At 44.4% G+C, this 16,289-nt stretch overlaps 2 protein-coding genes across 3 annotated transcripts; both read right to left on the bottom strand.

The window, feature by feature from the left end:
- Nucleotides 1–278: 278 nt before the first annotated feature.
- LOC123167790 (uncharacterized) lies at nucleotides 279–4,816 on the bottom strand. Its single transcript, XM_044585656.1, has 7 exons — nucleotides 4,717–4,816; nucleotides 3,566–3,606; nucleotides 2,699–2,825; nucleotides 2,006–2,175; nucleotides 1,419–1,734; nucleotides 872–1,038; nucleotides 279–785 (listed from the first exon to the last, which is right to left on the bottom strand). Exons 2-7 carry the CDS (start codon nucleotides 3,585–3,587, stop codon nucleotides 637–639), a joined length of 951 nt encoding a protein of 316 aa, XP_044441591.1. The 5' UTR covers nucleotides 3,588–3,606; nucleotides 4,717–4,816; the 3' UTR covers nucleotides 279–636.
- A 566-nt stretch (nucleotides 4,817–5,382) lies between these two features.
- Nucleotides 5,383–10,274, bottom strand: LOC123181157 (uncharacterized). 2 transcript variants are annotated; one of them, XM_044593400.1, is made up of 7 exons: nucleotides 10,109–10,274; nucleotides 9,235–9,292; nucleotides 8,519–8,693; nucleotides 7,508–7,674; nucleotides 6,788–7,103; nucleotides 5,849–6,015; nucleotides 5,383–5,738 (listed from the first exon to the last, which is right to left on the bottom strand). In XM_044593400.1, exons 2-7 carry the CDS (start codon nucleotides 9,254–9,256, stop codon nucleotides 5,602–5,604), a joined length of 984 nt encoding a protein of 327 aa, XP_044449335.1. In that variant the 5' UTR covers nucleotides 9,257–9,292; nucleotides 10,109–10,274; the 3' UTR covers nucleotides 5,383–5,601. The 2 variants fall into 2 exon arrangements, with proteins under 2 accessions (XP_044449335.1, XP_044449334.1); XM_044593399.1 differs by lacking the exon at nucleotides 10,109–10,274 and adding an exon at nucleotides 9,576–10,022.
- Nucleotides 10,275–16,289: the final 6,015 nt, after the last annotated feature.

Below are 16,289 nucleotides of genomic sequence, written 5' to 3'. Positions count from 1 at the left end.
AATGCATCTCATCTGAAAAGGAAAATAAAAAGCGTCGACGCAATTGTTTATTGTTGCTTTGCATCTGGTTTGTTACCATGTCCATGTAACAACCATGGCGAGTTCCAGCATTCAATCTGTACATCTCCAGTTGTAGCTGATATTATGATTAAATTCCTCGTTCATGTAACAACAAGTGTCAATCTCTGAACTTATCTTGCAAACAAGCAAGCCTATGTCTCTTCCAATAACAGCACCAACACCAAAATCTATTTGGCCGACCAGGGCGTGAGGAGAGATGGTAGAAACTTAAATTGTACTAGCGAGATAATAAGCCAACCGAAATAATTGCATCATCCGTATTGAAGTAGTTTCTAACATCACACTGCCTGAAATAAAACTAACATGTTCTCAACTTACAGTGCTAAGTTTGTCGTTAGCACCATATGATGGTCGTGTTAGCACTGCTACCAAAACAATATGGCAAAAACTTAACAAGTATATGACACAATACTAGCAAGTACTCCCTCCGTTCCGAATTACTTGTCGCAGGTATGGATGTATCTAGATGTATTTTAGTTCTAGATACATCCATTTCTGCGACGAGTAATTTGGAACGGAGGGAGTAGTAGGATGCAAGGGCCATGAGCTAAAGATCTAGCCATCATTGGAGCCAACAATAGTGAAATCTGCCTTGACAAGGCATCTCGATCCTAGGACATAGCCTCGAGACGGATCCTTGAATCTATTGACTGTAAGGAACTTGGGCCATCCCCAGCTGCTATCACCTCCAAACACCGAGAGACCTGCGATCACCAGAAAAGTAAGATCAACTGAAATCAGGAGGTAGCAAATTATAGTCGTCACTGATAGTTGCTAAGGAGAGCTGAACCTGAAGTGATGGTGGAGTGTTTCCCGTTCTTTTGGTCTAGGATGGATAGAGTCAATTCAACTACCTTCCCGGACTCGTAACAGAGCTTATCCGAGGACTCCAGGTATAAGAACAAGGAGATGTGGCCGGTGATGTGTCTGCAACCATGCGGATACATGCCAACATGCCTGTTGACAGACATGTAGAGTGGCAATCAAAACATAATCATCGAGTTTGCAGACTGAATATTCAGTAACTCGTTAGGTCATGCATCAGAGTGTGTTTCTGGGTGTCTCTAAATATACTAGAACAAGAGTTGATTGGTTCCTTTCGTGGAAATTAGGCTAAGATATTCAGTTGGAATATCTGAAGTTACAATGGAACTTGTGTTGCACAGACATCTGGGTGTCCCTAATGTATGTTGGCATAGAGCACTGGAGAAGTACTTCCGGCCACTACGAAATTAGTAATGTAACATGGCATGGTACATTTATGATAAATGGGCTAATGTTACATGCACATTATTAATAAAAACCATTTATATGTAACTGATGGAAGATATGAGTACCATTTATGTCCACCAACTTCAAATGTAGGAGAACAAACATAGCGCTTCAAGTCCAATTCATGGTAGTTGTCCATGGTCCAGGTGTAGGTCCCTTTGATGAGCCCTTTCTTCTGGATAAAAAGGTTCTGAAGTGTGGTAGCCTTCTTCAGAACCATAACAGCCTTCTTTTCAGGAGAACATACTTTAATTTTTAATATCTTAACACCAAAGACACAGCTATCATCAACTAGAAAAGCAGATGATTTTAGTAGCTTCTGAAGAGGAATCAAACATTCATCCTTTGAGCATGTATTGTTCAAATCAAAATTGTGGCTAGCTGCATTCAGTTAAAGATTAGAAGATTAGTGAGTGAAAACTTGCATGTAAGCTGCACATACCCCAAACAATGTATAACCTCCGTTCACACCCTTTACGCATATATGCAAACATGGCAGCAATATAGTGAATCCCATGTTGGTACCATTGTTCAATGTAAATCCCAATATAGAATTATAGCTCAAACTTATATAGCATAGTCACAAAGGACTAGGGAAGGGAATCCCAACTGTAATAGGTTGGACGTGCACAAAGAAGCAATTAAAAAATACCTTTGCGTCCACAGTATATCTTCTTTGCATGATTGTATACTGATAACTCAAACACGGCATTTACCGTGTCACCCGGCTTCAGGGTTGTCCGGCCTAGCTTAAGAGAAAGACCAACATATGGAGTTTCAGCGCCAGGTTTATTATGCATTGGTGGTGTCACTTTCAGGAACCTGGTAAATCAATTGATGGACAAAAAAAAAGTAAAAACATGATCAGTCTAGAAGTAGTCATAACTGAAGTAAGAATGAAATCTGATTTCTTCACTTCATGCATCCTACCAAAATGTTTGTTAATGGAATTATTATGATTGACAATTTGACTTCACAGAAGCATGATTAGCCAGAGCAATTCACATCCTATATTAGTGTTTTTTGGGTCCTAAATTAGTATTGCATATGGATATACAGATAGCAATTCTGTCTACTAAAAACAAAATGAAAGGTTTAGTAATAATGCTAGACTGAGAAGCATCATATTTGCATGTAACACATAGTACTCCCTCCGTTCCTAAATTTAAGTCTTTTTAGAGATTTCAATGCGGACTAATATACGGGGCAAAATGAGTGAATCTACACTCTAAAATATGTCTATATATCCGTATGTAATTCTTATTGAAATATATCTAAAAAGACTTATATTTAGGAACGGAGGGAGTAATTGTGTAAAAAATCCTTCTGCAGTTAAGATACATACCATTTATACCCGGAGCAGTGAAAATGAGCAGATTTTGCTGACTTGGCTCCTGTCTCAAGTAGCGCTGAGAAGTCATGAACCTTCCATTGTAAATGTGGAACATGAGCCTTTCCTAAGCTTGCAGGAGCTGAAATTTCCACAAAGGCAGCAACTCAAAATTACATACCAGTCCAGGGAAAGGAAAAGAACGTATGCACCATTCAGAAAATTAATGTGCTTTTGCATTTGCAGAAGAACAGGCTGCAATATCTACCATGGGCAGTATGGAAGCAGCAGAACATCTTTTCATTGAGCAGAAAATGCAAACAGTGTACATACGTGAAGGCATGTAATCTTAACAGATTCACTTGGACCAAAAAAGCGTAGAATGGAACATGTCATAGTACTTCCTACATGTACATATATAGCAAGTAATGCTTCTTGTAATCAGCAAGTATGCATGTGTTCTCTAGAAATCTAGCATGCCTTCTTTTTGAGTCACAAAAAAAGTGTGCGTTTGGTCATCAGCCATGGGCGTTCACGGTGGCAGCCAAAGCACAGATCAGACGACCATGATCACGATCGATGATTGTTGCATGAGCACCACAGGGGCACAAGAGCCACCACCGCAACAAGCCCAGTCGAAGAGCAATCACCGCACCGGTAGCTAATCGTCTTGCTAGTTACAGTACTAAAGATGATAGCGATGACAATAACTTCATTCTCTGCAGCATACCTAGAACTGTAGGACCATAAGAATTAAGTGCTACGATTCATGTACTTTTTACCTGATTTTGTTTAACAAATGAGCACTGTAATTGGTATCTGTGTTCTGTTTATAATATGCACAATCTGAATTTCAACTAGAAAAGGACCAAGAAGACGTACATGTACTCCCGGTGTTGCCCATAGCCTTCCTCTGCTCTCCTCTGGAAGCACCACAAGGCACGTAAGTAATCTCCAAAAGTAGAGTAGTGCAAATCTTGACGAAATAATAACCACGCCGCACAAACATAAATCACCATTCCTTAATGACTTACCACTTGGATGTAAGTCAATCGGGTGCGTTTGGGAGTAAAGTATTTTTGAAGTTTTTTAGGAATACTGTGGTTTCTGAAAAAACCTTGGTATTAAATACTTTGAAGTGTTTGGCTTAAAAAATTACTGTAGTTTAATATACTGAGGTATCTTTGATACTGTAGTTTTTCTGCAGTATTTAAAAAAAGGCCCTGACCTCTTTTTTAAAAACTGAACCAAGTGAAAGTCGTTGGGAGAGTGCTAAGCTTGTTGACACCGCCATCTACGCACTGATCAGAAAATCAGTCGCCGCGGCCGCCGACTCATCTATCTGTTGTATATTTTATAATGAATTCACTGGTTGCCGAATACTTTCTGCACGTCTCGAACAAAGCTAGCTTGCTAAATAGATTGGTCATTGGAGCACACTCGTACATAGGAGGTTGACTCGTGCATGGCCATGTAGCTGTAGGTGATTAATCCGGTCGTACACTAGCACACGCTGATTAATCCGGTGATGTTGCTTTTTAGGTGTTGATAAGTTAGCACGTGCTATTCGGCCATGTAGTTATCACTGCAGCATAATAAGATCAGCCAAACGCTTCGGTGGACTTGACAAAACTGAGAAAAACTATAGTTTTTAAAAACCAGAGTATTTGTTCCCCACACATAAGAAAACTATGGTTTTAGGATACTTCGTTTTTTCAAAAACTGTGCTGCCAAACTAAGCTTTGCCGAGGACAGAATTTCCCCGACGAACTAATTAATAAATAAGAGATCAAGAAGTAAAATCGCACTCCATAAACATAAACGGTTTGTCTAAAATAATTAGATAAATTTACAGGAACTTGGAATTTGCACTGAAACCCCCTAAACCCCCTGGTCTAGAAAAACCCTAAAACCCTCTGCTCGGGGAATCGTTTGTTCTTTCCACAGAGAGGTAGGTGAAAAGATGGAGAAGGGCGAATAAATGACTGGATTTCCCATGGTCAGCAGAGCAGGAAGGAAGGGAGGAGAAAGACCTGGCTTCCGGGGCAGATCGAGCTGGGAAGACCTGGCTTGGATGGTCGACGCTGGAGGAATGGAGGCGAGAGGGGGCGAGGGCATTTATATGGAGGATGTGATCGTGGGGACTCCTTCCTCTCTATTTTTTTTTGGAGAAAAAAACGGAATCCTTCCCAGCTCTAAGGAGAAATTAGTTTGGATATTATATTATCCGCAACAAACCCCTGGAGAAATTAGTTTGGACCAGGACAAGTTAAACGCCCTGATCCTCCTCCTCCTCCTGGAGATCGAAACGAATGGACGGCAGACAAAGGAAAGAGCCTCTTTTCCTTCTCAAAATAAACCATAGACGCAAAGCGCTTTACATTGAACCATGGTTCATCTATTGGGGACATTTTTTTTGAAAATGGAGGCGTGCCCTCGGCCTCTGCATCATAATGATGCATGCAGCCATCTTATTAAAAATTCTCGAAGTATCCCAAAGTCATGAAGGTATTACAGCTCGCAAGCAGAGCAAAGACAAAGAAAATAAAAGTACAACCGGTAAGGCAGAAAAGAGGATAAGCTCCCTAGACTCCTATCCTGTTATCTATTGGGGACATGATCCGCATAAACCAAGCGAAAGATAACCAAAGTGTTCAGCTGAATCCAGCATGCATGTAATCGAGGCAAGCAGAACGACATAGCTGTATCATCCATGCATATACAAGTACTTCCAGTAACATATTTCTGTCCGACACATATACGTAGAAATATATATGCGTGAAATCATCTCACTTCTCAAATCCGGCTTTCATTACTACTACTAATCATTCCACAAGTTCTTAGTACTGCTACCACAACATTGTCTCATATATAAGTCCGGTTATTAGTAGCTAGGATTAAATAGCATTATCTCTCCATCAGGCCATGAGGTAAACATCTAGCTTCACAATGCAGCTCGATCCCACAACATAGCCTCCAGAAGGGTCCTTGAGTTGACTGAGTCTAAGGAAATCAGCCCATCCCAAGCCATGTCCACCCGTAAACACCCAGAGACCTGTGATCAAGAAAAAAGTAAGATCAACTGTAATAATAATGAGGTTACAGACACTAGCTTCTTAAATCACACATATCAATAGCAGTGATACTTGCTAAGGAGAGCTGAACCTGAAGTTACAGTCAAGTGCTTCCCATTCTTTTGGTCCAGGATGGACAGAGTCATTACAACCACCTTCTTGGACTCAAGACGGAGCTCATCCCAGGCATCCAGGTATAAGTACAAACTGAGGCAATCAGTGCTGTACAAGTCACCACGCGGATACATGCCGATGTACCTGTTGACAAAAATATAATTAAGTACCCCGGAAAATGTATTTGCAGAATGTGGTTAGCTATTGAAATAAGAAAGTTGTGGCTGAGTTTGGGTGTAGAATGCCATTATCTTTGGACACAACTTCGTGGTATTACTAAATTGTACAAAAAATCTAAGCAAACCATGACTACAGTACAAGATAATACAATGTTCAGCAAAAACAATCTGCCAAAATAATTGATGGTATGTGACACATACCAGAACCAGTGATACAAAATATATGCATGAGAATGAAATTTCTGGGAGAACATACCAGAACCAGTGATACCACATATATACATGAGAACAAAATTTCTGGGAAAAATCTCCTAAACAACATAACATATGACCATGAAATTTTTATATGCCAACATAGATTTTAGTACTACATTGTTTCAAATTGGTTCCTGAATTTCGGTACATCATGATGACAAAACCCCTTTCTATTGAAATTGGAATGTGCTACCGCATATCTGTAAATATACTAGAAGTACAGTTTGGTTTCATGCTTAGAGATCAAGCTAAACTATCTAGTTGGAATATCTCAAGGACCTTGCCTTCCACAAAAATCCCGCCATCGCTAATGTCCGTTGGCATAAAACATTAAACAGGAAGCTTCTTTCCACTATGAAACTAGTGAACCGACCAGGTATGGTAAGCTAAAGGATACATATAAGCTAAAATGTTGGATTACACATGCACTGTTTATATACATCATTTGTGATGTAACTGCCTAAGTGGTAACAGATGTATACCATTTCTGTCCGCCAGCTTCAAATGTAGGAGAACGGACGAAGTACTTCAAGTCCAGTTCAAGGAAATTGTTCATGGTCCAAGTGTATGTCCCTTTGACAAACCCCTTCCTCTGGACAAATAGGTTCTGAACTGTGGTAGCTTTCTTCTGAAGCACAACAGCCTTCTTTTTAGGAGAAGAGGCATCAATTTTTAATATCTCCACAGCAAAGACACAGTTATCATCAACTAGAAAAGCAGATGAGTTCAGTAGCTCCTGGAGAGGAATCAAGCAATTTTCCTTCGAGTGGGCATTCTTGAAATCAAAGTTGCAGCCAGCTGCATTTAGGTAAAGGTTAGAACTTAGAAGATTAGAGAACGACAACTTGTATGCAAGAAGCAAATATTACCAAATAATCTAACCAACCTTGCACCAAATATTTACGTCCAAATAATGATAATCAAATTTTAAGAGAACATGTGTATGCCGTTTTGAACCATAGTAGTCTCAAATGTGACACATTCCTGAAGATCTACAGAGAAACTTGACAGCAAAGCAAATAGAAAGTGACTTGTTAATGGGAAAACGTTGTATTTGATCATATTTCAATATTTACAAATATTGCCTTGTAATGATGGTGGAATCATGGTATTTATATCCCAAACTTATGACACACATATGAGTATGGATTTGTAGCTGCAATATGATGGATGTGATTGAAAAAACACATCCATGAGACTACCTTTGCATCCACAGTACATTCCTTTTGAATGGTTGTATATTGACAACTCAAAAACCACATGCACCGTGTGACCTGGCACCATCCTTTCTTGGGATGTCATAAGATGAAGAGCAACATATGGCGTTTCAGAACCTGTTTCTTTATGCATTGGAATTACTTGCAGGTGCCTGGTAAATGAAATCATGCGAAGAAGCCAAAGTCAGTCTAGAATTCATAACTGAAGTAGGAATGAAGTCTAATTTCTTCACTTCCTGCACCATATCAAGTTTTAGCGTCTGACTGTTTGTTTATGAGATTGTGATTACTAATTTGATTACATCGAAACATCATTGTGAGTAAATGTCATCCTAAATCAATGTGTATATGGATAACATATAATTACCTTTTCTACTAAAACAAACCAGATGGCATTTCTCCACTACTATATAGTGTACCAGTTTTGAATTGGATCTAGAGCATCAATCATAACTGTTGGTCCCCAAAATCCAAGGGCTAAGATCAGTAGGATTCGCCATGAACAGTAGACTGCTATTGCCTCTTCTGTGTTATAGAACATTCATGTGGCCCTTCCAGAGAAAAGAAGCCCATAAAAAAAATGCGGTGCCTCATGGGCCATATTGCCGGCTTGCTGCAGTGCTGCTTGAGCGCATGACTACTTGAGCCCAGGCATGATGGTTTGGGAGGAGAATGAGGAGAAAAAGAAAATAGAGTAACATACAACTTTCTACATGAACCTATAGTTGTTTTAGATGTGAATGTACAGTTTTTGTATGAGTACTAATTCTTTTCTTTTGCAGGAGGAACGAATATTAATTCCTACTTAATTAATATCTGCATTCGTACATCACTATATTTCTTTTTGCCCGAATCTATTAGCAAATCTTTGACCTTTTTTATTTCTTTTACCAAAATCACTCCGTTATATTAAGACGTGCATTGCACGTGTATATACCTACTAGTACATCTAATACCTGAATTTTGCAGAGTTTCTTTTGCAATTATGGTGCATACCAGTTATACCCAGAGCAGTGAAAAGTGGCAGATGTTGCTGACTTAGCTCCCGTCTCAAGCAGCGATGAGAAGTCATGAATCCTCCATTCTAGATCTGGAACATGGGTCTTTCCAAAGTCCTGCATCCTCCATTCAGCATCCGGAACAACATGGGCTTTTCCTAGCAGTGCCCGAGCTGATATTTGCACAAATGCAATAACTTAAAATTACAAAACAAAGAAAGAGAGAACAGGCTATGATAAAATTCATGTCATGTTGCAGATCCAAATAAACAAACTACAATATCGACTACCGCAAGAATGGGATACATGCATATAAGTTTTTTATCTTCTGATTAATAAATGAATCAAAATCTTGGATGCACATATTTATTCATGTCACCAATCAGGGGTAGAATAAGGCAGAAGACACTGTGTTTCCAATCAACAAGATATCATTCAGGTACTTGCTTCTAGTACTATGTCATTAGCATTGTAGTATTGCTTCTAACCAATAAGACATCAAGACCAGCACTCAAACAGCTTTGTGTTTCTACATAAGGAGAGTGATATACTCAACACATGACTAGCTAGGCATCTTGCTAATTTATGAGCATGATGGTGAGAGTAAGTGCTCTTCAATTCAGAGCTAGGATGTCATCTTCTTACCCTGACTTTTGCCAAGGAATTAATGCTGTAAATTGCACCTAACTTTCAGTTTATAAGAGAGCTACATACATGAACTCTTGCAGTTGCCCATAGATGATAGATCTGCCCCTTCCTCTTCTCTTCTCCTCTACAAGTGAGATTAAATCATACCACATGTCAGGTAAAGGTAGAAGCAGATGATGCAAAATACCACACAAAACAGATGGAGTAAAGTGAAGGCAACGGAAGGAGAAGGAATCAAGATAGGGCAGAGGGCCTCGACGAAGCGCAACACTCAGTAGAGTAGAGACCGAAGAACGATCAGGAGCAAGATAGGGCAGAAGCAGAGAGCGACAATAACTAAGAACACAAAACAAAGAGCAAAATAAACAGAGGGGGAGATGGATTGTGTGCTTGGGTCCTCGAGATACCTAGCAACACCAACAAGCAAAGCAGAATCCGGGAGCAGAGCAGAGGAAGAAGAAGAGGAGGAGGGGAAAAGAGGGTTTTGGGGGCTTGGAGAAAGAGTGGGGAAAAGCCAGAAAGGGTAAGTGAATACCCCCACGCTGCTACTAAATACTCTCCTACTCCGCGGGGAGCAGCACATTGTCGATGAGGGTTAAGAACATGCAGAATCTTGAGAGGCAGAGCCAATCTTGGTCAAAATAATTGCCACGGCTCGGCTCGTCAAAATTATTACCCGCGAAAAAAATAAAGAAAAGAGAACAAGAAGTAGAAATCCCACTCCACGAGCAGATCGATTAAAAAGCTACCCGTCGATCGATCACGAAAGAAAGCCAAGATGAACTTGCAGCGCAAAAACCCTGAATCCCTGTTTCGTCAAAAATGAGAAAGTGGGAGCCTGAAAAACCCTCTACTCCAGAACAAGAACAAGTGAGGATGCCAAGCGCGCGGTCTGCGGCAACGGGACGAAGAAGTGAAGAAGCAACGGGAAGAGAGAGACCTGAATTCGGGGGCTTCCTCGGCCGGCGTCCGTAAGGGTCCCGGAGGTGCGATGCGGGCGGAGGTGGGTTTTCTTCTGGACGACGGTCACAGCTCACAGAGAGGAAGCGCGTCGTCACTTTTCTATCCTCTGTCTCTCCTGCGTCCGTCTCTCCGTTTCCCTCCCCTTTCATTTTCTCCATTGGTTTCTTTTTTGCGGGTTTATTTCTCCATTGTTAAAAGGAAGCACTATGAGTGCCATTTTTTTTCGAGAAACTTTCGATCTATTCATCAACTGTCAAGGTAGTACAAAGAACACTAGATGTAAATTTTACATCCAAGTTCGTAGACCACCTAGCGACGACTGCAAGCACTGAAGCGAGCCGAAGGCACGCCATCGTCATCGCCCTCCCTCGTCGGAGTCGGGCAAACATTGTTGTAGTAGACAGTCGGAAAGTCGTCGTGCTAAGGCCCCATAGGACCAGCGCACCAGAACAGTAACCATCGTCGATGAAGAGAAGAATAGACCGGAAGGATCCAACCTGCAGGCACACAGACGTAGACGAACGAAAACCGGATCCAGTCGGATCCACCGAAGACAAACGCCTACCGGATCCCACGAGATCCGCCAGAGACAAACCCCCACACGCCTTCCGACGATGCTTAAAACATCACAGGAACTGGGGCTAGGCGGGGAGGACCTTATTCCATCTTCAAGAAGCCGACGCCGCCTCATCTTCTTGAGCATGGCGCAAACCCTAACAAAATTCAGAAAAGCATCTAAAACGGAGCCCTTCCGCCGGCAAGGGCGAAGGGTTACGTTCTGTTTTACTATGAGTGCCATTTTGGAGTAACGTTTCTTATCAATACACTAAAGCAGACTGACGCATTCAGTATTTTGCTTCTTTCTTTCTCTCTCTCTATTTTTTCTCTTTTTTCAAAGGATTTACCTCCTCACTCGTGTAATCTTGCTGCTGGTTGGTAGCTGCTCTTTTTCGAAAGAAAACTAATAATGTGAATATGAACTAATATTCTCATTCGTGAGAAGTTGAATCGGGACACCCTTACTTTCCTACTTCGTATGTTTTGATAGTTTTTCTTGATAACAACAAATGTCCTTTATCGGATTAGAAACGAATAAATCGTTAGTATCACATCTAGTAAAATACCCTGTGATAACCTTTGCAAGAATTAAGCGAGGCGGCAAACTCAGGGTTGGACCCGGCAATGTTTATGTCCTGGTGGTTGCAGGGTTTTGTTTCTCTGGTTTGTGCAGCCGTGTTTCTCTTTGAAGAATCGTTCTCACGAGTCTCGTTCTTGCTTGCTTTGGAGGGTCCTCTCATCGCTAGAGGCGGCCGCCACAAGAGGACGGCCCTCGTGTCTTGGTGTGGTGAAACCCTTGTAAAAGACTCTCACTGCCAACAACAACATGCTTGAGGAGGTGCCCTCTGACACCGTTGACAATGTCAAGACCAAGATTGCCTTGACAAGGGATTGCCTCCTGGCAATGGCTGCCCTGGCGTCCACCTCCTGTGAACATCCTGCCCACCAATGACCAGTCAACGGTGGGTGTGGCTGCGGGATAGCTTGGGTCTATGGCAGAGCAGTTGTAACATAGGCATGCGACGGCCTACGGTGGCGCGGGGCGAGTTGTGAAACAGACAGGGCATCCCTAGAGATTAGGTGGCATGCGAGGTGATTCACACCATCCCTTTTACCCCATGCGCGACACCTCACCCGCTGCATGTCACGGTAAATGGTGGGCTGTCAATAAAGCCGGTGCGATGAAACATGTGCCTACTCTCGACAACATGATACAGCGCCACATACCCCGCATTTAATGTGGTGGGTATTCAATTGTACCAATACTATACCCACTACATTGTAGCTACTGTGGCGACCCCTTGCAATGATAAAAGGAAGCCCAAGCTACGTATATAAGGGTTCGACTCCGAGAGAGTTCACTCCAGTACGTTAGAGATCGTTTCCTAGTCCCAGCTAGCCCCGGTAACATAAACTGACTTGTAAACTTCATTCACTATTTCCAATGAATAAATCTAGCAGGACGTAGGGTGTCACACTTCTCAGTTGTTCGAACCTGGATAAAATCACCATCTTGTAGAGATAGTCTTTAGTAAAGCTGTGCCCCTCACCAAACAAGGAAAGGGGGCATCCCTTGCCCCTGGCGCTGTGTTCACCAAACAAGGAAAGGGGGCATCCCTTGCCCCTGGCGTTGTGTTTTGTACACACGACAAACAAATATGAACAACCATAGAAGTATATTTGCTGAAAATCCCCAAAGATTTTCCTAAAAAGGTTCGTTCTTCTTGTATATTTGCTTAGCATTCCTGTTTGTTGTAGTACACCTTGTTGATGTCTCTAATAGTTGTTGAATCTAATCGTTGGTGTTTATGTTGCTTCCTTTTTTTTCTCGAGAACGCATGACGTGTGTGTCATTACTCCTATAAAAGCATTCTAGAGTACCCGCCTCTTCGGGAGCTTCGAGGGCAAAGAGAGCCTCGGCACTGTCCATTTCTGGTTGGCATGCCACGAGGGGCTCTCCGCGTTGTCCGATCTTCCCGGGTGACGCGCGCCAAGGAGACCCGCCTCCATGGTCCATGACGGGTGGACCTAAGGTGCGTCCTGGGCCATTGTCATTGCGCGGCGGAGGGCGCACATGTGATGACCTTTTCACGCATTGTCTCGTGCCCGACGTGTGAGCCGGACCCGTCTGTCGGCATCCTAGTCCCATGCAGGGATGGTCCGGTCGCGACATGTGAGGCGTGTGTCGCACTCGCCTGCGCTGGCTCGCGCGTGGGTCCTGTGTCACACTTGAGTGAGCCGGCGCATGTGGGCGAGCCAGTTAGGTCGGCCAAGCTCTGCATTGCACCCGCGGCGCTGGCCGGCCCACGCGTTGCATCCGCCGCCCGTGTCTCATAGGGGGCAGCTATTAACACCGTTGGCGTTGGCAACCTTTGGTCCTAGCTGTCTTGCCTCGTTCACGCGAAACGCTCAGCCGGTCGAGGAAAAAGAATCAGTGAGCTAAGAAATAGACACCGCCCGGCGGCGTTGGCCGTGGCATCCCGCGCGCAACCCCGTGCACAGCGGGCCACGGACCCGCCTATCGACTGTCTTTGCCCCCGCACTAGGTTGGTGCGGGCACGACAGTCGGGTCGTACGTGCCGCTCGTGACGCCGGTCGCGCGCAATGGTCCAACCGAACCCTCATGTCGGCGCTTTTGCACCGTTCGGGCTGGTTCGATCGTGACATGCAAGTCGTGTCTGCGCCCGCGAGCTCCCCATCGCGCCAGCACGATCGAGCGTGCCACTGCTAGTGTTCATTCAGTCTCCACCTTCTTTTGCAGCAGTGAGGTGATGGTGAAGCTGGCCTGGCACTTTGTTTGACATGCGTATGCATGTGCGCCTGGCTCGATGTTCTCTTGACGTTTAACGGACTTGACCGCGGAGCCTTTGCTTTTGCTTGCCAGTTTGTGACGAGGCGGTCTGTTTCGTGGGCATTTTTTTTATTAAGACGGTTGTGTTTTTCTATAAGTTTGTTGTTTTTTGCCGCACGAAAGACGTCGTGCACACTGGCTTGACTTAGCTGGCAGCCAACGGGACCTTGAGGCGGGCGTCCTCCAGTTTGACGGCGGGCAGCCACAACACTGCTAGTGCATGGGAGAGGTCATCGACATGGAGGACGGTGATGGTGGCAGGCAACACCTTCCCTGGATGCCTGGTACGGAGGCATGCGACATGGTCAAGCGCCAACTTTACAACGATGGCAAGCCTATCAAGAAAGTTACCGAAAAAGGCTTTCGTCCCGCTTTATATTATAAAGCAACCGCCCAAACCAAACATCCAACAAGGTTCACACACACACACACACACAAGTCTCACAAATAGAGAGGTATCCAAGGGTTAGTGCTGAGGGCACAACTCAACAAGCCCTGAAAACAGAAAAAAAAACTCGCACACACGGAGCGCAGAAAGAGGAACTAGTCGGGCTCCGGGGGAGGCGGAGGGAGCGGGGGCGCCAAGCGGAAGGCCATCGACCGAAGGTCGGCTAGGAGAGTGTTGATGGTGTCCCGGTCCTGAGGGCGGCTAAGCAGCCGCCGGAGCTGCAAGTAACCACACATTTTGAAGATTGCGTCAGTTGCACGTCGAAGAGGCACTTTCTGAATGACAAGCTTATTGGGGACGGTCCAAAGCGTCCAGGCAAGAACCTCCACGCATAGCCATCTAATATGGCGGTAGCGGGGAGGGGAGGCGTGGATTTCAGCAAGCAAGTCAGGGAAGTTGGTGTTTGTAAGTGCATCTAGTGCCACCCCTAGTTGGTTTTGGAGTATTGACGAAAAACCTGGTTGAGGGACTAATGTGTTTGTGAGAATTGCAGGATAACACAGGTAGTAGTCCCTCATTGATTCGGTTTACCTACCGGAGATGACCCCTAAAAATGTATGAAGACATTGAAGACAATGGTGGTATATGAAGACAATCACATCGAAGTTTATGACTCGAGAAGACATTCACGTGAAGACTATGGAGTGCGAAGACATAGTTGTTTCGTAGTTTCCTTTTCTTCTTTGTTGAGTCATTGTGATGCCCCCGGTTTGACCGTACACTAATCATGCACGCAAATGTGTACGACCAAGATCAGGGACTCACGGGAAGATATCACAACACAACTCTAAAACATAAATAAGTCATACAAGCATCATAATACAAGCTAGGGGCCTCGAGGGCTCGAACACAAGTGCTCGATCATAGACGAGTCAGCGGAAGCAATAATATCTGAGTACAGACATAAGTTAAACAAGTTTGCCTTAAGAAGGCTAGCACAAACTGGGATACAGATCGAACGAGGCGCAGGCCTCCTGCCTGGGATCCTCCTAACTACTCCTGGTCGTCGTCACCGGGCTGCACGTAGTAGTAGGCTCCTCCAGTGCCGTAGGAGTCGTCGTCGACGGTGGCGTCTGGCTCCTGGACTCCAACATCTGGTTGCGACAACCAGGTAGAAAGGAAAGGGGGAAAAGAGGGAGAAAAGCAACCGTGAGTACTCATCCAAAGTACTCGCAAGCAAGGGGCTACACTACATATGCATGGGTATGTGTAAAGGGGCATATCAGTGGGCTGAACTGCAGAATGCCAGAATAAGAGGGGGATAGCTAATCCTGTCGAAGACTACGCTTCTGGCCATCTCCATCTTGCAGCATGTAGAAGAGAGTAGATTGAAGTCCTCCAAGTAGCATCGCATAGCATAATCCTACCCGGTGATCCCCTCCTCGTCGCCCTGTTAGAGAGCGATCACCGGGTTGTATCTGGCACTTGGAAGGGTGTATTTTATTCAGTATCCGGTTCTAGTTGTCATAAGGTCAAGGTACAACTCCGGGTCGTCCTTTTACCGAGGGACACGGCTATTCGAATAGATAAACTTCCCTGCAGGGGTGCACCACATAACCCAACACGCTCGATCCCATTTGGCCGGACACACTTTTCTGGGTCATGCCCGGCCTCGGAAGATCAACACGTCGCAACCCCACCTAGGCTCAACAGAGAGGTCAACACGCCGGTCTAAATCCTATGCGCGCAGGGGTCTGGGCCCATCGCCCATTGCACACCTGCATGTTGCGAGGGCGGCCGGAAGCAGACCTAGCCTAGTGGCATTCCAGTCCAATCCGGCGCGCGCCGCTCCGTCGCTGACGTCAAAAAGAGCTTCGGCTGATACCACGACGTCGAGTGCCCATAACTGTTCCCGCGTAGCTGGTTAGTGCGTATAGACCAAATGGCCAGACTCAGATCAAATACCAAGAACTCGTTAAGCGTGTTATATTGAAGTAACCGCGGGCGCCGTCCAGGGCCAGACCCACCTCTCTCCTAGGTGGTCTCAACCTGCCCTGTCGCTCCGCCACAAAGATCCACTTGCGGGTACTCCTACAAGCCGACCCGACTTTAGTCACCACATGTGTCATGTATATAGTATATAAGTATATACCCGTGATCACCGCCCAAGTGATCACGACCCGATAGTATAGCACAGCAGACGGACAAGAATGTAGGGCCACTGATGGAAAACTAGCATCCTATACTAAGCATGTAGGATTGCAGGTAAAGGTAACAACAGTAGAAGCAAGGACAGGCTATGCATCAGGATAGGATTAACGGAAAGCAGTAACATGCTACACTACTCTAATGCAAGCAGTA

Source organism: Triticum aestivum, chromosome 1D (assembly GCF_018294505.1).
Source record: "Triticum aestivum cultivar Chinese Spring chromosome 1D, IWGSC CS RefSeq v2.1, whole genome shotgun sequence".
In the NCBI taxonomy this organism is placed as follows: domain Eukaryota; kingdom Viridiplantae; phylum Streptophyta; class Magnoliopsida; order Poales; family Poaceae; genus Triticum; species Triticum aestivum.
The sequence above is the reverse complement of the archived record's forward strand: the minus strand, read 5'-3'. Positions and strand labels throughout refer to the sequence as shown.

What these genes read in the sequence shown, in the direction of transcription:
- LOC123167790 (XM_044585656.1), bottom strand. Translation starts at nt 3,587, where the DNA reads ATGGGCAACACCGGGAGTACAT. An exon ending in GGGCAACACCGGGAGTACAT is followed by an intron (nt 2,826 to 3,565) that starts GTACGTCTTCTT and finishes TGGAAATTTCAG; the next exon opens with CTCCTGCAAGCTTAGGAAAG. An exon ending in CACTGCTCCGGGTATAAATG is followed by an intron (nt 2,176 to 2,698) that starts GTATGTATCTTA and finishes TTGATTTACCAG; the next exon opens with GTTCCTGAAAGTGACACCAC.
- LOC123181157 (XM_044593400.1), bottom strand. Translation starts at nt 9,256, where the DNA reads ATGGGCAACTGCAAGAGTTCAT. An exon ending in CACTGCTCTGGGTATAACTG is followed by an intron (nt 7,675 to 8,518) that starts GTATGCACCATA and finishes TTCATTTACCAG; the next exon opens with GCACCTGCAAGTAATTCCAA. An exon ending in AATGTACTGTGGATGCAAAG is followed by an intron (nt 7,104 to 7,507) that starts GTAGTCTCATGG and finishes ACCTAAATGCAG; the next exon opens with CTGGCTGCAACTTTGATTTC.